Source organism: Dasypus novemcinctus, chromosome 25, assembly GCF_030445035.2.
Source record: "Dasypus novemcinctus isolate mDasNov1 chromosome 25, mDasNov1.1.hap2, whole genome shotgun sequence".
Classification (NCBI taxonomy): Eukaryota; Metazoa; Chordata; class Mammalia; order Cingulata; family Dasypodidae; genus Dasypus; species Dasypus novemcinctus.
This window is the reverse complement of record NC_080697.1, coordinates 23364679-23387682: the sequence shown is the minus strand read 5'-3', so window position 1 is coordinate 23387682 and position 23004 is coordinate 23364679. Positions and strand designations below refer to the sequence as shown.

The following is a 23004-nucleotide window of genomic DNA, read 5'->3' as shown; positions in this document are numbered from 1 at the left end:
ATGTGTCGGTTCTGTCTTTTAATACCGAGGCATCTGGGAGCCCATAGTGGCCACCAGGGGAGCCCGTCACACCCCACCAGGCTGTGCTTGACCTGCCTGCTGCCTGGTGGTCAGCGACGGGGTACAGGCCCATGGCATCCAGCCCACCTCGGCCGCCCACTGTCTGTGGCTGCTCAAAACAGGACGAGGCGGTGGTGCCAGGGCCCACTTCCTGGCCTCTGGAGGCAGCAGCAGTGCACAGAGGAGCCCCAGCCTAGGTTGCCCTGTCTGGTGGGAGAGCTTCTCACCCTGAGGATGATCATTTAGCCATCCCTTTCATTTGATAAATATCAAGTGCACTAGGTGCCAGGGATATAGCCGTAAACAAAATAAACACAGTCCCTGCCTCTCTCGGGGTTGACCATAGGCAGCGAAAGATGAACTTGACCCCAACCATTGGTTCCATGAGCATGAGGGGGTGTTGCATTGAGGAGAGGGTGTGGCAGGCTGGATCGGGGTGGGCTGCAAGGCCTGGGCCTGCCTGTGATGTCAGCAACTACAGGCTCCAGCGGATGGGCCTTGGATTCAGCCCAAGCCTGGGTGCCCTAACCCCTCAGGGGCAGACGCCTGGGTGGCTTCCCCATCCTCCAGCACTAGATTCTGCAGCCCACTCAGGCTCCTCACCTCTCCTCGGTGCCCTCCCCGCAGATTGAGGGGACCCAGAAACTGCTGAACAAGGACCTGGCAGAGCTCATCAACAAGATGCGGCTGGCCCAGCAGAACGCCGTGACCTCCCTGAGCGAGGAATGCAAGCGGCAGATGCTCACGGCCTCCCACACCCTGGCCGTGGATGCCAAGAACCTGCTGGACGCCGTGGACCAGGCCAAGGTTGTGGCCAATCTGGCCCACCCAGCTGCGGAGTGACAGAGGGTTGTGACCCTGCCCGTGTCGTCGCCCCCGCCTGGTGTCATGTTGCTCCCCTCCCCCTGCCCTGCTCTTGGTCACGTGGGTTTTCCCAGGGGGAAGGCCTTGGGGAGTCCGTCCCTTGCCACTTTGCACGACCCCTTTCTCCCCCACCCCCACCCCCAGAGCGGACGGCTCTGGCTGCAGCTGGACACAGGACTCTGGGCTGTGGACAAGGGGGATGGCGAGGAGGGCAAAGAGGGAGCGCTGCTGCCTGGCTCGCCCTCCTCACCCTGCCTGGCCCATTTGCTGGGGCCCTCGTTGGGTGTCACAGCCGTGCCCCTGGCAGCCGCGATGGCTTTGTGCATGGACATGGCAGGCGCATTTGGGAACGAGCTCTTGCTTCTCCTGCCTCTAGCCTTTGGAAGCCCCCTGAGGCACAGAGGGATCAGGGAAGGGCTCTTTTATATGCTGGGTGGGTGGGGGAAGTAGGTGGCTGGTGAGAAGGATCGACCCAACTTTCTTGTACAGTGTATATTGGAATTTATTTAATGTGCGTTTGGTCTGGACTGAGAGCTGTGTGCCCTCTTGCTGGCGGGGAGGAAGGGGCCTGGGAGATGGTCCAGAAACAAGCTAATTGGGAGTCTGGGCACAGGGCGCTGTGTTGTCAACAAACCAAGCACTCGGAAGACCTGGGAGAGACGGAGGCCAGAACAGAATTTTGGACCACGATCCGCCTCTCTTCCTTCCCTTTCTCCCCCTTCCCTCTTCTGTCTTTTTTCCCTCTTTTCTTACTATTTCCCCTTTTTTCCCCCTTTTCTCATCCATTCCCTTCCCGTCTCTCGTGTTTGTGCAGAACACTTTTACCTTCTTTCTATTTGACTTGTGGTTGAATTAAAGTTGTACTATTTGCTTTGTGGTTAGTTTGACTTCGTTAGTGTCTTTGAGCCATTCTTTGGCTGAGAATGTCGACACCGAGCCACAGGCCTAGAAAAAATCACCCGTGCCCAGCTCGGGTGCAGACCAAGGCTGGACGCTGGGCTCAGGCTGGGGGGAAGGGGGGCGTGGGGTGATGCTTGGGCGAGGGCTTACTTGAGCCCCTTTGCCTCAGCGTGGAGGCAGGAGCACCTGCTGAAGGGCGACTTTCCAGGTCTCTCCACGGCCATGAGGAAAGCCCATGCACCCTCCCAGCTGGTACCCAGACGGGCAGACATTGGGGGACCTGGGTGGTCGCCAAGGATGCAGAGTCGAATGAGCAGATGAGGTTTGATTCCATCTCTTTACTTGCATGCAAGATGGAGGGGCTACGAGGGGCTCCTTTAGCCAGGAGGTAAAGTCAAGGAGCCCGGAGCAGAGAGAACCCAGTGACCTCCGGGAGAATGAGGAGGGCAGAGAGGCCGGAAGGAGCCAGGAGCCACGGGGGGTGGCAGGTAGGGCCTGAGGGGCAGAGTCTGAGCTGGGGTATCTCGTTTATAGCAGGTGTCCCCTGGGTCTGACAGGCACCCCCATTCCAGAACTGAAAGCTCCACAGCTCCGGCCTCCTGGGGGTCTCGGCCCTGTCTTCAGGGCAGGGTCCCTGGGGGTCCTGACACCACCCCGAGACCGTCAAGCTCCAGGGCTGGACACTAGTCCGGCCTCCTGCATGTGGCCCAGGGCCTCAGATCCTTCCCACTGCAAGGCAGGTGCAGCAGGGGCTTTGGGAAGGACCGATGGGGAGGGCAAGTGGATAAGGGAGGCAGGACCCCGTCTTTGGCAGTTACGCAGCAGTCTCGGTGTGGAAAACAATCAGCTCACTCCCCCGTCATACGGAACAGAGGTACCGAGCGCCAGCCACTACCACGCACCCTGCATGGGGCTAGCGGCTGGTGGTGTGAGAGGGGAAGAGAAAATCCCAGCCCCTGCCTGTCAGGCGCTCTCAATGGGAATGAGCCCACAGCTAAAATGTGGAATTTTCAGGTGATACGCGCTGATAGGGCGATGGCCTCAAGGACCCAGGAACCCTGCGGAGCGTGGGCCTGACAAGCTGCAAGTTTGAGCTGGATCATGAAGGGTTCAGAAATTTCTCTCTACGGCTGCTCCCGAGGTTTGAAGGACAGATGGTGCCCCGACAAGCAGCAGCTCTGGGTGCTGCCAAACCTCTTCAGGGCCAGTTAGTGCTGAGCCAACGTTACGGCAAGGAAGTGGAGAGCTAAGACTGAGGGAAAGCCTGGGGCTTCGCAGGTGACTCCAGGGTGGACAGGACGTGCGGCTATCTGCATCCAACCATCCATTCCTCTGTCAGGTCCAGGAGGGGCCCCTGCACCTCCAGCCTGCTCACTCCTCCACCCCCTACCCACCCCTGCTTTTCCCAAAGGTGACCTTATCCCGATACGGTTGTGACAGAGCTCAAAAATTTCAGCCTGGCTGAAAGCCACCCAATCTGCCCTTCCAACTGTCCACCTCCCCTTTCCCCACACTAGAGCTCCCCTCGCCTGGCTGTTCTCCCTGATGGACACTTTGGCCCATTCCTGAATTCAGAACTTTGCTTCCAGCCATTCTACCTGCTGGGGTACCAGCTCACCTTCCCCACGTACCCCTCCTTTGTGGTCCACAGGGGACCCCGTTCCTTCCCACCCTGGTCCCATGTCCACCCCCTTGCTTCTCCTCGCTTGGCCCTCCATCACCCCAGGTGGGCCCTGCTCCTCCAGGAATATCTAATGCCGCCTCACAATGTCATCACACCCTGTGTGTACAACCATAATGGAGCTTCCGAAGAGCAAGCTCCGTCACTTTTCCTAGCTCCTCGGCATCCGAAGCAGGGCCTTGTACTCATCAAGTTCTCAGCACTTAACATGATGATGTCAAGGTGAATAGTTCAAAAAAGTCTTTGATGATTAGGCCAGGTTAGGGATCCATGAAGAGGCACCTACAATGGGGAGGCTTACTCTAGAGGCAGCAGCACTGAAAGGTATCCAGGAGAGCCACCTCTGCGCCAAAGCTGGGGGCCTGAATTCAGATCATTCCAGCCAGGAACGGAGGAAGAAAGAGTCCGACTGTCCCCAGGAAGCAGACGATGATAAACAACCAGAGGAATATCCTATCAATGACCATGGCAACATACTTCCAGTCTTCCTTCACCTGGAGGTAGAAATGGGCTCACAGTGACACAGTCCTGCCCATGCACAGTCCCTGCAAAGACGGTCACTGGGGGTTGCAGTGACTGCCCCACTGAGACCTTGGGAAAGTAAAAGCCAGGATGGGTAGAGGAGTGGGTGGAGGGGAGAAATATGGTTGGCACAAGGCTCAAACAAGCCTCCCAGAATGGTACCTGCTGTATTCCCCCTCCTCCACACAGCCGGCCCAGGTCCTTACCGTAGACGCCTCAAGTACCAGGAAGGCCACAGGAAAGTGATGAGGTTGTGAAGCCACCCAAGGGCATGACTTCTCCCAGGGGCACTTTAGTGATTTCAATGTAACACCCAACAGTTACAAAAGGGCAAGTACTTTGCAGTCCCCTCTCCCTGCAGGAGATGGAAAGGGTGAGACTGGTGGGGGCAGGTGCAACCCAAGGGAAGGTTGGGGGACCTTTCTGGAATGGGAGAGAATCTTGGGCTCATAGCTCAGGCATGATGTCTGGATTCCTTGCTGCTCCTAGATTAGATAATATTTAATTTTTTAAAGCTCTTACTTCCTTGCCTTTCATCCTTCTCTAAGCTGATAAGAAGAATTCTGTGACACTGAGCAAAGACTGCTGCACGGCAGGGGTGGGGTAGGGGCCCATCCGGTACAACCAAGATGTTTCTGAGTTCGTGAGTAAATACTGAACTTCATAAAATGCCCAGAGCTCACGAACAAGGAGGAGGAAGAGGAGACAACTCAGAACAAAGGAGAAGGCTGAAGCAGGGAGCTAATTTACTTGCTCTCTCCTGAGAAGCTCTCTGCCTCCACCTCCCCCAGTCCCCTCCACCCCACAACACATAGGGTAATGTTGAGAAATGGCAGGTATGAGCATAGCACCATGGAAGCTTAGTATCTATTATCTCTCCCTCTCTCACATTCTGTCTCCAAATTAGGCTTAACGGGGACCCTCTGGACCACTGTGGCATGTGTTCTGCCACTACCAACAAAATGTCCTAAGACTCTGCCAGCTAGATGTTGTCCATCACAATTTGTTCCAGGCTCCTAAGGTCCATGACTAAGGGAGGTGGGTCCTCAAGGAAGAAGACAGGGATGGCACAGGTTAGCACCCAGTGATCCCCTACTAAGCTGGGAGTATCACCCAGGGGAGGGGCCCCTCTCCCAGCTCCCACTTACCGAAAAGTCAGCATCCTCAGACCTCAGGTGATCAGCGATATAGTGCACGCCTTCCAGTGCCTTCCATATGTTAGGTGACAGCAGGAGCCCACTCTGCTGCAACTGTACATCAGCCTTGCGACCTGCAGCCCCTGGCTGCGGGCCATCGTGGCTGTACAGGGCACCCATCGAGGGGGGTGAATGGCCCGCACACACCCACCTGTCTTCCTCCTCCTCTCGCTCCCCCTCATTCACATTGGTCTCCAGCCAGCGATATGAGGGGCTGAGCTTCAGGCCTGGGGGGTCACGGAGCTCCAAGGGGGGCAGGGGCCGGTTCATCAGAAGCCACCGGGGCACACAGCCCAGAAAGGCCGCCCTCACCCAGTGGGGCATGTTGTGGGTGCCAGGGGAGCGGTGGTGGACGTTGAGGACAAAGACAGTGATGACGATAGAGAGGGTGACGAAGATCATGGTGAAGAGCAGGTATTCGCCGATGAGCGGGATGACCAGGGAGGTGGAAGGGATGATTTCGGTGATGAGCAGGAGGAAGACAGTGAGGGAGAGCAGCACGGAGATGCAGAGGGTGATCTTCTCGCCACAGTCCGAGGGCAGGTAGAAGACCAGCACGGTGAGGCAGGAGATGAGCAGGCAGGGGATGATGAGGTTGATGGTGTAGAAGAGGGGCAGCCGCCGGATGACGAAGTAGTAGGTGACGTCGGGGTAGATCTCAGCGCAGCAATCGTACTTCTTGCTGTTGTAGGTGCCCGTGGCGTTGATGATGGCCCACTCACCACTCTCCCAGTAGTCCTTCAGGTCCACTGTCTGCTCCATCTGCTGCAGGTCAATCTTGGCCTTGTCATAGGTCCAGGAGCCAAACTTCATCTTGCAGTTCTGCTGGTCGAAGGGGAAGAAAGTGACGTCGATGCTGCAGGAGCTCTTGTAGATGGCTGGGGGCACCCAGTGCACGGTGCCCGTGTAGAAGAGGTGAGCTTTGGTCATGTGGGTTACTGCAAACTCCCCATCTGCACTGGGGAGAGAAAAGGAGTTGGGGGACCCTGCACACACCCTTTACCCAAGTCGGGCTGCTCCAGATAACCGGCAGGAGGTGAACCACAATAACAAAGTCAGACCTGTCTGGGTTTTATGTAAGTGTGTAAGACTTTCCCAGGACATGTAAATCTATAGGTCCCTGAGATATCTTTTCAAATACTATTTTTTATTACTAAAGTTAAAAAAATTTTTTTGAAGAACACAGTAAAGTTCCAAGAATTTAAAAAATAACCACTGCCAACATTTTAATGTATTTCCTTTGCCATAAAGATCATAAATATAAAAACTTACATATGTATGCTCACAATGTATATATAGTTGTTGCTGCCTGCTCTTACTCATTTAAATTTTAGAGTGATTATTTATAAGCATATTTTCTCTCCTCTAGAAGATGGTAAGTAAGCTTCTCAGATTGTTCAGGTTGGGACTTTTTAGTTCCTGGTACAGAAGAGACCTAACGTCTTCACTGGTGAAGATACTTTCTTAATTCCATCCACTTAGCAAGCATCTTTGAGCCAGCCTCATCCACAAAGTCCTCTACCTGAGGTTTGTTGACAGAAGAAGTTAAGACCTGATGCCAAAAATTAAAAATTTAAAAAAAGACCTGATGCCTGACCTCAAAGAACCCTGACGGGCTGAGACACAACCACAAATAACTACAATATAAAGGGGAGAGGGGGCACAAAACCGCCATGAAAATGGTCCAAGTGCTCCCAGAAAAGTCCCTTCTGGCTGGAGTGAGCAGAGCCATCACAAAAGCCACCACTTGCACAAGATGGGCCCAGCAGAGAGGGTCCCACAGAAACAAGGAACAGAGGTGGCGAAAGAGGACCAAACCCCGGGGGTCAGTTTGGACTAGCGCCGGGGAGTGCGTGATGCACTGGGAGCTGAGGCTGGGAGCTTCGTGGGATGTGAGGCTTGGAATGGGGAGCCGCCAGGGTTTCAATTGTGGGGAGGGATAGCACTGTGGCCAGGTGCTCTGAGCTGCCTGGAGGAGGAAATAGACAGGGTCACTGGGAGTCAAGAACGTCAGTTCAGAAGATAGCATGTTAGGCCAGCCATGAAGCAATGAAAGTCTCCTTTCGTCAGTTCAGATAGCCATGGAAGTGGAAAACAAGACAATCTAACATGAGAGAGATTCTAAGGACTCATGAACTCATAAGAGATCTTGACCTTGGAGAAGGCAAGAGAAGAGGAAGCAAAGGCTCTGGGGCTCCCGGAATGGTGAGGACCAGGGAGGGAGGGCTTCCTCGGAGCCGCTCGCACCGGCCTTCCCCTGGGAGTGGGCACAGCTTGGCTCTGCCTCTTGTCTCTAACGCACTCGGCCTCCCCCTCCAATTCCCACCGTCAGTCCTAAGGCCAGAGAAAACAGAAGAATCCACAGGAAGAAGGAGTCTCCCTTCCCATGGAATAGTTCCAGGCCAGAGTTCCAGGCAAGCTGGAAACAGGAACACTGAAAGAGAGCGCTAGGTGAGAGCAAAAACTTTAAGGCATTTTTGTCATCACAAATAGCCAACACTAGATGGCACCATGTACCCGATTTTGAAGAAGGCACCAGCGAGAAAAGGTGCTATTTCGTGGTTCTGGTTAATCTGGAGTGAGGCGTCTAAACAGAGGAGACCATTCTTTAAAAGTTCATGATTTTGGTTTGGACTTTTGTCCCATCAAAAGAACTTTCTGTTATAATCAAATACCACTGACTGAAGCCTTATTAGGTAATCCTAAAACACAAACACAAGGTCACATCTCATGCTAGGATATCGTTTTTGACCTCTGCAAGAACCACGGGCACAAAACCACAAAGGGACCTTGTTCTGGGACACAGAGACATGGTGGAGGGGTGCGGGTAGGGACTGCGAGCCCCCCTCAGGCACGGGCTATGTTAGAACCTCCAGGTAATACAGTGATAAATGCGTTTTCACAAAGAGGCGGTTCCCGTGAGGGGGCTTTGTGCCCAATCAGATCTGGACAATGTAAAGGAATCATTGTGATTCCACAGTGACCTCTGTGGAGACAAAAAATCCAGAAGTGGATCTTTTGTCCTTTTATTTCATCATTTAAAAACTTGATTTCCAAAGTAGGGTCAAATAAATTGGGGGACACTGGGTTTAATTGTTTTGTTTTTGTTTTGCTGCAGAACCTAACAGCATTTAAAATGCTACTGAGCCTTGACATTTTCCAAAGGACAGGGGGATATGACACACAACCTTATCCAAAAGTATCTGACCACAGACCTAGTTATCATATCATAGAACCTCATGTTCGAAAACATTTTAGAAGAACATTAACGTTTTATTTTTAACTCCTTGGTTTCTGAAGGAAAATTTAACTGCTACAAAATACACTTCAATGAAATTAAACATCTCTATTTAAAAAATGGTTTTTTTTTTCTTGGTCCATAAGATCTCCCTTTAGATTCTGTACCTTTATTAGCTTCTAGTCATTAGGCTCATAGACTGACCTTTTTTGGAAGTAACATGATTTTTTTAAAAATATACTCATACCAAGTGAGTTTTTGTCTGGTTCAACCCAGGAATGCCGGTCGCCTCTCCCCGCCAGGCTGCCATCCTCCGGGGACGCCAACACTAAAGCACTATTTTCAGAACCTGCACCACAGTTTTCTAAAAAACACTCAGTATTGACAAATCTTTGCCAGGCACTGACATAGAAGGTGCTCGATAAATGTTGTATGACAAAGAGAGGAAAAAATAAAAGGAAAAAGGTAGAGGGGGAAAAAAAAAGGAATAAAATACTTAGAGAAGAGGGAGTTGCTCCAAAACCATGAAGAAGGCGACGACGCCGAGACACGGCAGGGGAGCACCCGCCCCGTCCAACCTGCGGAGCCCCACCGCACACCCCTTAAGTCAGCTCCTCCCGGCCCCCGACGGCTTCCTACTTGTTGTAGAGGACGATGTCGGGGACCCAGATCATCTCCGAAGGGACGCGGAGGGACGTGACGTTGCCGAAGTCGCCCGGGTTCCAGCGCAGCTTGTAGTCGCTCCACTCCTGCGCGTGGGGAGGGGCGCGTCACCGGCTGGGCTGGGAGCGCCGTCGGGACCACCGGAGCTCCTGCCCGGCCCCACAAGGAGAAGGGGCGGCGATGCCAGGATAGGAATCAGGGTCTGTCCTAAGATAACCAGCCTCCCGATTGCCCCGGGTCCGGAGCCTGTAGGCCTCCACCTGCCGCGCCGCACTGGACGGACCCTGCAAGCCCCCTTCACTCATCCCTAGGAGTGACATTTTCTTTCGGCCTCACGGTTTTTCAAGTCCCCACACCATCTGTCTAGGAAGAGCCTCTGCTGGAGAGCTGGCCAGGTAATGCTGAGGGGTAGAAGAATTTCCTCAACCTTTAACACATGAGGGGACAGGGCGGTAGAAACCAGCCGTCACCGGGGCATTAGCCAGTGACTTTCAAGCGCGGCCCCGGAGAGCCCCATTGGTGTCCAGGCAGGGAGGGGGATGCTTGTTTATTTATCTGATGCCTTCTCACTTAACTGTAAATTCCCATGAAGCTAGTGAAGTCATCAGCGTCCCCAGCACCAAGCACCATGCCTGGCCCCTAGTAAATGATCAAGAAATCTGTGTTCAATGAATGGACAGAATTGGCCTGGCAGGGTTTTCTGCCTCCTTCTCAACCTAAAATGATCAGTCACCCCAACAGGTAACCACCGGTGTCAAAATAAAACGGCCAACTGCATTGGCAGCCCCCTTTCCTGGAAATGGCAGGGACTTTTTAGAAGATAAAAACTGTCCAAAGACAAATACAGACCAGAAAGTGAGGTGTTCCTGATAAGCTGCCATTTGACCAACACGTGGTGGTCCTGGTCTGGTAGGAAGAGCCTGCTGAGAAATGGACTGGTATGCTTTAGTAACCAAAGTATATCTGTTCCCCACTTGGTAAGGCCCTCCTTATAGAATAATAATAATTCAAAAAAACTTAAAAGTCAACCATCATTGTAACTTTCCACTTGAGACCCCCTAATTATCTTTACCAGCTGCTATCAGCTGCTTGATATCTTGAACCTCTCACTCCCCACCTGCCCCGCCTGCTCGACGCCTTGGGCCTCTCACCCCCCCGGGCTCTGAGCTCTCCCTGCTGGAGCAGTTTCTCTGTCAGTAAACCTGAAGCCTTGAACATATTGGTGACTTTGTTTCTTTTGACCCTGGCATTGCCACACAAGCCTCTTCTTTGCCTCCTAGTAGTAAGTCGTGGCCACTACCACTTATAAAGCCTACTTTGTGGTGGGCGCCTTCAGTCACCCATCGTGTCTCCCCAGCAAGCTGATGAGTTAGGTACCGCGATTCAGCTCTTCTCACAGGTAGACTACCAGCAAGTGGCAATGCTGGGACTCGAACCCAGGCCTCCCCATCTCCAAAGCCTGCCCTAACCACGGGTGCCATTTGCCTTGTGTCCTTTTCCACTGAAATAGTGCAGTGTCACCCCCCTCCGGACAAGGCCCCCACACTCGACATCCTTTCCTACAACATCTACATTTGTGTAGATATTCATGTAACATCTACACAAATTTATCAACCTGGCAGATATGCCAGGAATGACTGAAGTGAAACAGGACAGTTTCCAGTAAGCAGGCAGTGGAGAGCAAAACATTTGTCTTGCTCGCTGTTCTTCAATCACTCAAGCACCTATGTCATCATTTTTGCCACATATTTGCTCTGTATCATTTACTTAATATTTTTCTTTCTCGTGGCTATTTTTAGACTTACATAAATATTTAAATTTTATGTTACTGAAAAAAATGAATAACCAACATTTGAAAAAAATTCACTGAAATATAAATATACAACTACTATAAAAAGGTTCGTGAGCCAATTAACATCACCGCACGTCCCCACCATTTGTACCCAACCCCACTTGGGCAGATCTTGGACCTCTTGGGATGGAGGAGTCAGACTTGCCAAATGGGAAGGACAAAAATGTTTGGAACAGTCTGGATTTCTCAGGACATTGACTGACAATATTGAAAGTGATCTGCGTTCATAAATGTCTCCCCTGCCCCTAGTCCAGGTCTATTGGCATCTCCCTAAGCTGACACCTACTCCGAGCCGAGTTATATCATTCTGTCCCCCTGAGGCATGTTGGAGGTGGGTTGTATTTATTAGCCCCCTGTTACAGGTGAGGAGAGCGAGGCTCGGGGAGGTTGAGTAACTTGCCCTGTGCCACAAGGCTAGGAAGTGGGGGCACTGGTTGGCCGGACTCGCACTCCAGGGCTCTTTCCTCTACTTCCCCTCTGCCAACCCCTGCCCTGAGCTGGCTCATTCTTGGGGGTAATTGTGGTAGCCCCAGCTCTAGCCTGGCACCTCCACTGAGTACCTGAATCACTCTCCTAGCCCTTCGTCTCCTTGGGCCTCAGAGTGGACATCTGTGGCGACGAGCCTCGTGGCCCCTGAGCAGCTCCAATGTAAACGGTGGTCTGTCCACTCAGTGCCTCCCACCTAAGCATATACTTTGAAAATGGGTGAATTGCTAGTATACAGTCTGGCACTATCTATGGGCTAAGAAGGTAGGAATTTTAGACACATGGGCATTTATTCAAAGAACTCGAAATGGAGATGTCAATCAAAATTCTGGCCATATGGATTCCTATGTCCTAGCCTCTGCAGCAGGGTTACCAGTGGGGTGAAGCAGAAGGAGTGATGAGAGAGAGATGGGCAGAGGACCAGATGCTCTATCCCATGTTCTCTCACCACCTCCATTCGGGGCCCAGGCATGGGGTGGGATGGAAAGGAGCAAACCCCTAAAGCTGTTTCCCTGAGTTCAGCCTCCAGGTGGTGTTTTATTCTTAGAGTAAAAAGAGTAAGGGATCCATTCGCTTCCCATGGAGAGGTGGGGTTTGTGCCCAACCCCCAGGCCGGGCTCCCTGACTGCCTGGACCAGTAGAACAGGGCAGGGTCAACCGGCAGCTTTCTCTGGGAACTTTCTCTGGGAACCTACATTCTAGGAAACCCTGAACCACCAGTAAGAAGCCCACTTGCAAGAGAGAGCACAGAGGAGGCCCTGAGACTTCACGGGGTAGAGGGGCAGGGGTGGCAGCCTTCCAGACCTCCCCTCCCGGACATGTGGGTGGAGCCGATTAGACCCTCCGGACCAGAGAGGCTACCAGCTGAGTAGCAGTTTGTGACCTCAATAGTCGCCATGCAAAGCCCAACAACCCAAATTCCCACCCATAAAACCATGCGATCTGATGAAGTGGCAGCTGTTTTGAGCAAATAAGTTTGGGGGTCTCATTTTCTTCCACAGCAGAGATCCTGGACCACAGCATTCTCCTCTGGAAGGAGCCCAGGCCTCTGAGTCAGGCTCACCTGGGCTCAGCCTTCCCCAGAGGCTCTGCTCTCTAATGCTCTCTTTCCCTAGCTGCAAAATGGGCAGCATGAACCCTGTCCTGCGGGGTCTCAGTGACGATTAAATGAGCTCATTTGGGTCCAAGGTTCATACCCCAGTCCTCCTTGACCCGTGTGATGAGCAGGCCCACGTGCAATGCTGATGCAGACAAGGAGGGCCGTGCCACACAGGGGTGCCCCCTGCGTAGGGGAGCCCCACGTGCAAGGAGTGCGCCCCATAAGGAGAGCCGCCCAGGGTGAAAGAAAGTGCAGCCTGCCCAGGAGTGGTGCCACATACACGGAGAGCTGACACAGCAAGATGACGCAACAAAACAAGACACAGATTCTGGGTGCCACGGACAAGATTACAAGCAGACACAGAAGAACACACAGTGAATGGACACAGAGAGCAGACAACTGGGGGCAGGGAAAGTGAGAGAAATAAATTTTAAAAAATAATAAATCTTTAAGTGAGCTCATCTGCAAGTAGTCCTCAGGAGCAGGAGCTTATGAGCTGTTCACTCAAGGCAAGGGGATCCCTTGGCCGCTCTGAGCGATATTCTCTACCGCTGAACTCAGAGCCTGGCCACGCCAGAGAGCAGTCCCTTAGGAGAAGCAGGTCTGGAATGGGTTGGCTTTGGGAATGTCCCCAGTGCCGACTCTTTTGTAAAATGTGAATTCAGAGTCTTGCTGGGCCCCTTGTGGGTGAAACAGTCCTGGGTGGGCAATGGCCCGTGGAAGGGCCCTCACCTGCTTTAGCCAGACGTTGGTGGTCATCATCTGGTTCTTCTCATCCTGGGGCGGGTGATGGGGAGAGAGCAAGAGCAGTTAGAGAAAAAAGGGTGGGTGGGATGGGCTGGTTCAGGGCCCCCACTCATTGGAGGAACCCCTTACATGACACCCCAAATGCAGCCCAGCTGCCCCCCTACCTCCTACTACTGCCCTTGCTCAGATTCTTCAAGATCCCACAGACCACTTGGGTCCTCTCAGCAAGTGTCAAGAGAAACGACCAAGGCCTGTGGAAACCCACTGCTGCCAGCAGATGCCCTTAGGATGGGACTCCAGGGCTGAGAGGAAGGGAGGGAGCTGTAGCAGCCTCTGCGAGGAGCCTGCATGGGATCGTTTTGCCCAGCTCCAAGGGAGGGGTGGGGGCTGTGACTAAGGTGGGCCAAGGAGGGCTGGGTGGGAAGGGCTGGGGGCGGACTCTGAGGGCAGAGGTGGTAGGACGGGCGCACCACGTCGATGAGCTGGGCGATGGACAGGCCGAAGCGCACGATCACCACATCTGAGGTGTTGGGCACTGGCCGGGCCCAGCGGTTGTAGCCCCCAAAGAGGTGTTTGAAGAGGCGGTCTTCGGCCTGGGTGTGGGCGCCTCGCCGCCCCAACGCTGTGTGAGAGGGAGAGAAGAGGGGTCTCTAGGAAGCCAGTCACCATGGCCAGGAGCTTCCTTCCTCGCCCTTTCCAGTCAAATCAGAGCCATTTGACCTCCTTGAGCCTGTTTCCTCATCTGTAAAATGGGGATAATAACCCAGAGCCTATTACAAAACACCGTTGAGGATTAAATCTAATCATGAAGGTTCGAGCTTAATACAGTGCCTTCACATGTTAGAGCTCAAGCAATGCCAGGCACTTGGTTACTGTAAGAGAAGACGTAGTGGAAACCAGTGTTGGAGAGATGGGCAAGCACATGGGAATGAGGAAAAACTCCGATATAGAGAGGAGACTCAGCGCGTGGGGGAGACGCTGGGAGGGAGAGACTGTGCCTGTGTGGTGCTGTGAGCCTGGGCAGCTGAGGGGCTGCCTCTCACGCCCACTCGTTTGTCAGATGAATCACTAACACTAAGGTCTGATCCAAAGCCACAGGGAAGTCTTTTGCTGCACCAGGCATTCGCCTATTTTTCTTAAGCCACTGGCATCCGGCTACTTCTTATTAGCAAGACAAAGTGTTCCAGAAATGTCTGATGGAATCATACGTGTCTGTGTCTCCCGTTGTTCTGCAAACAGATTCACCACTCAGGGTTCTGCTTCCTGAACAAGTTGAGATCTACTGCTCTAGAATCCAGAAAAAAAAGTGTTATTTTAGTTTCCTGGCTGCTAAAACAAATACTATGCAGTGGGTTGGCTTAAACCACAGGAATCTATTGGCTCACGGTTTTGAGGCTGGGAGCAGTCCAAAATGGAGGCATCAGCAAGGCTGGTATTCTGATTTGGCTGCTGGCAATCCTTGGTCCTTGACTTTTTTGTCACCTGATAATGCCCATGGCGGGGTCTTCTCCTTTGTCTTCCGGATTCCATTGACTTGCAGCTTCCAGATGCTCCTCGTGTCTTCTCTCTCCATCTGACCTCCACTCTGGTTACAACGCACTCTAGTCATCCAGATTCAGGTCCAGCTGATTCAGTGGGGCCACTCCTTAACTGAAGCAACATCTTGAAGAGGCCTTACTTACAATGACCCACACCCACCAGAATACAGACCAAGACCAAGACCATGTCCAGCCTGGGGTGCACAGTTCAATCCACATCACATGTCCTTAGCATCGGGGACAGACACCATGCCAATAACAACAGCTACTGTGGATTGAGTGCCTTCTGTAGCCCAGGTGCCATTTGCCATCTTTCGTTTCATTTAATCCTCCCAACAGCCCTGGGAATTTCATGACATTATTTGCATTTTGCAGATGAGGAACCCTGAAGTGCATGAAGTTGCAGGGGACACTTAATATCAGAACTGGGGCTGCCCCTCTGACTCCTGCTTTGACAGCTGTGACAATTCTCTTAGCAGGGCTTTCCACCAGACAGTGAGCGAGTTTTACAGGTGTGAGATCACAGCAATGATTCAACTCACTTACCTGCTGGGAGCAGAAGAAGCCACCACAGGCCGAGCTTTGTCATGGACAGGAGCGTAGGGTGGGAGAGACCCATGGCTCCTGAAGGTCAGGAGAAGGGCAGGTGGGTCCTCCAGGAGCCGGCGTGGCAGAGCTGCCTCTGGATTCTGCGTGCCTCCCACTCACTGCTGAACCTGAGCAAGCCCAGGAAACAGCTCTTAGGATAGTGAATCCTTGAGGCACAGCACAGAAGTGGAAAGGTGAGGAGATAGCCTCCATGGGCCTCCTGGGGAGTGAGGGGCTCTTGGACTCTCCCTGGCTTAACTGAGGAGGCAGCATCTTCCTGGCTGTCCAGACTCAACCAGCTACACTGTCCTCAAAACTACACTGACCCCATACAGAGGAGAGTACAGGATGGGGAAAAGTCCCCACCCATTCCTCTGGCACAGTGTTTCACCTGTGTCAGATGGGTGGTTTTAGGGTCAAATTAAAAACTAGGGGCAAAAGTGCTTTGAAAATGTCAACCACTGCATGGATGAGGCAATCAAAATTGTTATTAATGGAGTCTAAGTCTGGCTTAGTCATCTTCTCCAGTTGCCCCCCTGCCCCTGTCCCAACAGGGACAGTCATGATTACAGGCTCAGACCTCTCAGACCATCCCGTCCCGCCCGTCCTCAGCAGGAGAAGATGACTGGACTCAGAGTTTGTCAATGTGGCTTTGAGTCCTGGCTCCACCATCAATGGACAGTGAGGCTTGAGTAGGTCCCTCAGGTCCACTGGGGCTTGGTCTTAGTTACGCAATAGCAACACACCCCCTGCCCTTCCTGTTGGGCACCCGTGAGCGCCTCAGAGAGCCGCAGAGGGCTGGGTGACGGAATGGGCTGCTGTGTTATCAGGCACCATGACCTGCTGGTATTGCTCATTGATGGTTTGGGCCAACTTGGCATAAGAGAGGGTGTCGGGGAGATTCAATGTGGATTTCAAAGTCTTAGCGTTTCTGGAACCTGCTATTGATTATAACAAGCTTTTCCAGAGCATGATTGTGGGGAACAGGCAGTTTTGCTTCAATTTTCTTGTAAGGCTTTCATTCAAAAACTCATTGGGGATGGATAATTCCATTCACCCCTGGCCCCTCAGTAGCATATAGCCCTTCCCCACCAGCCGGCCCTTTCCCTCCCAGCCCTGCCCCAGGTTTCCTGCTTGACAGTCCCAACTCTCTTAGAGGCAGTTCTGTCCTGAGGTGGGAAAGGTGGCGATTCCTGGATGGGCAGGTGCTCGGGAGCATCTGCTGAGCATGGAGAGAAGGGCCTACGGCTCTCCCAGACACCCTACAGGGTGGAGCGGGCTATCCTGGTAGTGGGCTGCTTCCTCCATAGATACAGCCTCCCTCTCCCCACCCCTCCGGATGTGCACCCCAAACAACAAATGCTGGAGCATAGTGTTGGGAGCTCTCTGATGGAGCAGTGCAGCTCTGTGTATCTGTAGACTCTCGCCTCCCTCCGAATCATGTGTCATGGTTGTGCAGTGCCCTCCCTGACCCGGAGCCTCAACCACACCTGTGACACAGGCCCCGAGCTGCAGAGTCACAGTGTCAGGGACTTAGGGTCTCTGGCCCTCAGGTGCAGGAGCCTCTCTTGGGGGCTGCCCAAAGCAGACCCATTACAGAGGAAACAACCACAGCTCGCTTAGTTCTAGAAACACCCCCTATGACCATTTTGCTCTTTTCTCTTAATCCTTTTCTCTATGTACATAGAGTTCCTCCATGTTACCTCTGGGTACAGGGTTTAGGGACAATTTTTAAATTTCTTTTTGACATGCTTCTGCATTTTCCAAATTTCTTATCATTGGCACATAATAATTACGGAACATGAAAAAGTATTTTTAAGTGGGCAGTGCCATCTGCTGTGTGCTTTACCCACCTCCCGCAGCTCATGGCAGCCACACTTATTCCAAAATGCTTGCAGATTTGCCGCTCCACTCCTCCATCTGAATGGAGTGCAGTAACCGTGAAGCCAGCTGCATTTCTGTGGCATCACCTTTTTAGGGCTGAGGCCAGGGCAAGACCAGGAAATGGAACTGCAGCCTCTGGGTCCCTCATGCAGGCTCTGAAGAGGTGGTGGCGGGAAAGGAGGGAGGGCAGGGATACAAGGTCCACAGAAGCCTTTGAGAAAAGCAGAACTTTCCATTGTGAGCCCTTGGAGGGAGGGGGCGGTGTCTTATTCCCTTCTCATCTCCAGCCCCAAGCACAACCCCTGGCACTTTGCAGGTGCTCACATTGGAGTGCTGAGAGGTAGATATCTGAAAAATGAAATGATTCATTTTTGTTTTCATGTGGTCAACTGAAAGTCCTCCCAGTAGGCAGTGAAACTTGTGAACGGTGTCACAGGCCAAAAAGGGCTCCGAGCAGCCCATGGAAGGAGACCCAGGCTTGCCACCGTGAACATTTGCTCCCATGATCCAGTTCATTCTTCTATTTTTTTCTTCATTTATCTACCCACTCCCTCATGTATCAGGGGCCAATGTGCCATGAGCTAGGGGCAGAGAACAGAGCTCATGTGGTCCTGAGGCAGGCTCAGTGGAGGAGAACCAGAAGGAAGATTCTAGAATCTCATCCGCTCGTCGACGCTCTCGGACACATGGCTTTACTTCTGCCATGAGTCCCCTCCCGTTGGTCTCAAAGCCTTCCAGGGAGGCCCCAGGCTCCCCTAGGCCTTCCTTCCATGCTTTTTACAGGTCCCCATCTTGGGAAGTTCTTCCCAGAGTCTGATTCTATGGAAGCATCTGAGAGATGCCTTAGTTCAGTTTAATCTAGTTTAGTTTAGTTTAGTTTACAGATTCCTGATGTTGGCAACAGATGAAAGAAACTAGATTTCTTTCATACCCAGGGAAAACTGCAGAGCAGGTAAAGTTGTTTTCACTGCTTTGCACTCACCCAAACATCTGACAATCACTGAGCTCCTACTGAGTGCTAGCTCTCTGGTTCTGTTCTCCTCTTTTGTCTGCTCTACCCTGGAGTAGCTGGTATTCTCAAGGCTCCTTGCCCTCCTAATTTACCTGTGGTGGGCAGGGACTTAAATGTTACCTCACCTTCACTACCAACACCACCTGGAATTTTTGTTTACTTGTTAAAATAAAACAAGAGTTTTACAGGGAGCAGACGTGGCTCTAGCAGTTGGGCGCCCACCTCCCACATGGGAGGTCTCGGCTTCAGCTCCCAGTGCCTCCTAAGGAAAAACAAGCAGACAACAAGCAAAAACAACAAGCAGACAATGAGCAAGAAAACTGAAAAACATTGAATTGTATACTTAAAATGTGTGAATTATAAGGTTTGTGAACTATACATCAATAAAATTATTTTTTTAAAAAGTTATACAACTCAATTGCTCTCATCCACCACCACATATCTGAAGATTCATAGCTTTGTTTTTGGTCAGATGTGAGAAAAAAGGGGTGGATAAGTGCAGGGAAAGAGGATTTCAGGCTCCTCTTTGATAGAATGGTCTTCCTAACAACTTGCATTCCTGTGGTTTTAAGGTTCCTAAAGCACCTTTGTGTCTTTGACTTCTTTAGGCCTCATTATCATTCCCAAGAGGCTATGAGGAAGAGATATTATTATCCCTCTTATGTAAATGGGAAAAAAAATGATGAAAATGAAAAACCAACTGAGAAGTTGATTGATTTGCTCAAGGCCACACAGCTAAGAAGTAAAGTTGGGATTCAAGCTCAAGGTCAGCCTCTAAATAAGGGGTTCCTAACCTTTTTGTTCCACAGACCCCTTTGCCAGTCAGGTGAAAACCATGGACTCCTTACTAAGTTCACACTAGACTGTGTATTATTTAATAAATGTATCACAGCCACGCCAGCACAAGAATAACGTTGTTTTGAATTTCAGTTCAAGTTGTTAAGAGCCCCTGCTGTAAATCATGATGTGGATATAAGCCAACTACCCCAGTGGCACTTAACCCAGGACTAGCATCTGTTAGCATTAGGGTTGACTCTACTAAGCCACTAGTGGAGCTAGGGTCTGTGGGGTACAGGGTGGCGAGAGGGAAAATGTGCCCTACCCCAAAGCTGGGCTCCCCTGGACCCAAGCCTCTAGGAGGGTCCTCTAGCATGCAGATTGACTCACTTCTCCTTCCAACCAGATGTCATGGCCACAGATTCTAAGGTTCTGCTCTGTTTCACCTTTTAATCAAGTGCATTCAACAAAAATGAAATATCTTCTCTTCCATGGGAATAGGGGGAGGAGAGATGGAAATCCAGGCATGGTGAAATCACATCCTATAAAGATCCAATGGGAGCTATCCTGGATCCTCTGGGAGACTGTGCAAATGAGCTTCAATCAACTCTAGAGGTCGTACTCCTGCAATGCCTCAAATTTACACCCTTTGTAATTAGCCCATGATAATCATTTCATTAATTTGTCACTGGAAACCAAAGAAAAAATTGTTCCAGGTAATTGACCATAATTGAAGTAACCTTTCACTTCTCATTAGAAAGATATTTAAAAAGAAAGAAACCTGGACCCTTTGATTCTCTAAGTGGCTGGACTGCCATGTTTGGGGGCAGGGTGGCAGTGGAGAGATGTCCCTGTGTATAAAGAGAGTCTGAAAGTCCTATGCAAAAAATATTGCATCTGGAAAGAGCCCAGAGACCAACATCCCCATTGCTGCTGTGAACGGGTGTCCAAACACATCCCCACCCCAGACTCATTGCAGCCTCTCTCTCCTATCCCTTGAATCTGCATTTCCCTGAAGTCAAGGCAATTTGGGCTCACTTCTTTGTCCATCTTTCTACTGCAGTTGACTTTTAACTTCTTACCCACTAGTCCATGTTCTTTCCTTTTCACAAGCACGCCCTTCTCCAGAAACCCTGTTTAGAGCCCACCTAGCCCCTCTCTGCCATCCAATACCTCCCCTAAAATGGGAATCCCAATCCTTCTGCATTGATTAATTAATACCTCAAAGGAATCTTCTTGATTAGAGAAAATGTTTCTTCTTCTAAATAATTGCATTAGAGGGGCTAGGGGATAGAGAGCATATTTCTAGTTTTTATATCTGTTCTGCTGCATGAATTGATCAATCGCAGAAGCTTAATATCTCAAGGTTGGGTGGGATCTTAGAGGTCATCCAGATAATTGCACCAAGTGTTGGAGAAAACCTCTCCACAAATTGCTTCTCAGCACAAATCCAGCAAGGAAGTGCTTACTACCTTCCAAATCAGTAAATACCAACAGTATCTGCTAGTTGTCATTAAAGCACATAGAATGCATATGGATGCATATGTGAACAGAAGAACTGGTATTAGTAATAAAGACATAGAAGCAGATTCAGTGCAATAAAGCAGCTATTCCTGAGAATGAGTTCCCCAAACTGGCCAGGAGGGCTTGACTGTCACTGGACTCTGAATAGCTCAACAGAGACAATGGGAAGGCTAAAATTTTTCTAAGAGCAGGTGACCTCTAGCATTCGGACATAGTCCCCTCCTAAGTGACTCGAAACTGCTTTGTCTTTGATCCCACACCCACAACGTCTCCACCCCCAACACAAGCCCTGGGGCCACCATTCTTACCTGTAGCCATGGAAGAAGACAGGCCATTCAAAGGATGAACCAGGCTGGCTTGAAGATTCTGGGCATCTGATAAAAGTTTCCCCTGAAAATGAGAGGCAGGGGCAGAGAAGAACTCAGTCACTTCATCTCCAACAGATGCAGGTGCTTGAGCATTTAGAAGACACCACAGAGAGATGAGGTTATTGCTGTCAATCAAGAGCTCTGACTGATACAGACTTATTATCAGAGTCAATTTGGTTTCCTGGGGGGTGGCTGGACAAGTTCTGCAGAGAGGTGGGTTTTCCAGGGGCTGCCCAGCTCTGGCAGCCAGAGAAGGCTTCACGCAAGTATGGAGAGGTCCCGGGCACAAAGGCTTCTGTAGGTAAAACCTAGGCAGATCCACAGGAGGGATTGCTGGCTGGGCAAGCACACACTCGTGCTCACCATCCCTCTCCCCACAACCCTTTCTCTCTCTCTCCCTCTCTGACACACACACATGCACATACACACTCTCTCTCAGAAAGGGAGGGGGTGGAGCCTGTGGCTATTCAGTCTATGTCCAGCAGGGACAGATGGCAGATTTGCTTTCCCTCCGTCCAATTACTGTGAAGCTTTGCTCTTTGCTGGGAAGGACTCAGTACTTCACAACGACTGCCCCAGGCCCTGAGCTCCCCCATATGCTGGCGTCTTCTGGGTCCGGAGTTGGTCTGTCGTTAGAGCAGTGTAGTTCTGAGTAAAACAGGATGAAGGGCAGAGCCACTGCCAGAACGCTGCCACCACCCAGCCAGCCACCTGCCGGACCCCCAGCTCCCTCGGGCTGCCTGCCCCTGGTGTACCTGCACTGTGCCTGTCACCTCCACCCTTGCAGGGGACCTTGCCTGCTCTCTTTTAGAGAGGTGAGGTCTTCCTGCCTCAAAAACTGAGAAACCGACCCCTGGCCTCCTTTTCTCTAATCTCAAACAGGGAGGACCTGTTCTTCCTCCCTTGTACGGAGAGTCTGGGCCCCCTGATCTTCACAGCATCCCCATCTAGCAAGTAGCCCCCCTCATTCTCGTCTTCTCACCCCTCCTTCCCCACCTGCTTCTTCCCCTCGGCCCCATCAATAAGTTCATCTCCCATCCTTCAAACGGTCTTCGGGTGCTGCCGACCCCTCAAGCCACTTGCTAGCTCATCTTCCTTACTTTGTTAAAAGCCAAGGCCCTGGACATGAGTCTCTGGGGTTTGATTTCTAGCTCTGCTCCTTTAGACTGTGTGATCTTGGGCAAGTCTCTTCAGCTTCCTCTGCCTCAGTTTGCTCATATGTAAAATAAGGGCATTAAGAATGGTCCCGGGAAACGGACTTTGGCCCAGTGGTTAGGGCGTCCGTCTACCATATGGGAGGTCCGCGGTTCAAACCCTGGGCCTCCTTGACCCGTGTGGAGCTGGCCATGCGCAGCGCTGACGCGCGCAAGGAGTGCCGTGCCACGCAAGGGTGTCCCCCGCGTGGGGGAGCCCCACGCGCAAGGAGTGCGCCCGTGAGGAATGCCGCCCAACGTGAAAAGAAAGTGCAGCCTGCCCAGGAATGGCGCCGCCCACACTTCCCATACCGCTGACGACAACAGAAGCGGACAAAGAAACAAGACGCAGCAAATGGACACCAAGAACAGACAACCAGGGGAGGGGGGGAAATTAAATAAATAAAAAAAAAAAAAAAAAATTAAAAAAAAAAAAAAAAAAAAAAAAAAAAAAAAAAGAATGGTCCCTACTGCGTAGGTTGTTGTAGGAGTAAAGGAGTTGCTACAAATAAACTACTTAGAACAGTGCATGGCTTATATATATATGCATACAAGTATATATATGCACACACATATATATGTATATGCATACAGACACTACTTACAAATGTATATATGATTGTTGGCATCGTTTTGAGAAAATTTTAAAACACAAAATTTAAAAGAAATCATAAAATACCCATATTCCCACTATTCATAAATTAACAAATGTTAAAACTTTCTTCACATTTACTTTTACACTGACACATATGTGCATTATACATTTGTATACATGCATATATACATATTTAGTTTATATATTGTTTGAAAGT

The 23004-nt window shown here is 51.2% G+C and overlaps 2 protein-coding genes across 10 annotated transcripts in view; one reads left to right on the top strand and one right to left on the bottom strand.

The window, feature by feature from the left end:
* The window catches only part of PTK2B (protein tyrosine kinase 2 beta), a 137131-nt gene extending 135326 nt beyond the window's left edge, over positions 1-1805 (top strand). For all 7 annotated transcript variants that reach the window (XM_058287809.1, XM_058287813.2, XM_058287811.2 and 4 more), the window contains one exon: positions 688-1805. In XM_058287809.1, the coding sequence (XP_058143792.1) occupies positions 688-903 (216 nt within the window). In that variant the 3' untranslated portion in view covers positions 904-1805. The remainder of the gene's footprint in view (positions 1-687) is intronic.
* On the bottom strand, positions 1411-21472 carry CHRNA2 (cholinergic receptor nicotinic alpha 2 subunit). Of its 3 annotated transcripts, none has more exons than XM_058287817.1 (8): positions 20940-21472; positions 17288-17666; positions 15393-15562; positions 13779-13930; positions 13294-13338; positions 9101-9210; positions 5176-6181; positions 1411-3999 (listed from the first exon to the last, which is right to left on the bottom strand). In XM_058287817.1, exons 3-8 carry the CDS (start codon positions 15463-15465, stop codon positions 3874-3876), a joined length of 1512 nt encoding a protein of 503 aa, XP_058143800.1. In that variant the 5' UTR covers positions 15466-15562; positions 17288-17666; positions 20940-21472; the 3' UTR covers positions 1411-3873. The 3 variants fall into 3 exon arrangements, with proteins under 3 accessions (XP_058143800.1, XP_058143799.1, XP_012379014.2); XM_058287816.2 differs by having other exon boundaries at positions 17288-17473; positions 20940-21028; XM_012523560.4 differs by lacking the exon at positions 17288-17666 and having other exon boundaries at positions 20940-21406.
* Positions 21473-23004: the final 1532 nt, after the last annotated feature.

Coding starts and splice junctions, on each gene's coding strand:
- CHRNA2 (XM_058287817.1), bottom strand. CDS start 15,465: ATGGGTCTCTCCCACCCTACGCTCCTGTCCATGACAAAGCTCGGCCTG. Junction 13,931..15,392: donor GCTTCTTCTGCTCCCAGCAG/GTAAGTGAGTTG, acceptor CCTCTCACACAG/CGTTGGGGCGGCGAGGCGCC. Junction 6,182..9,100: donor GACATCGTCCTCTACAACAA/GTAGGAAGCCGT, acceptor TTCTCTCCCCAG/TGCAGATGGGGAGTTTGCAG.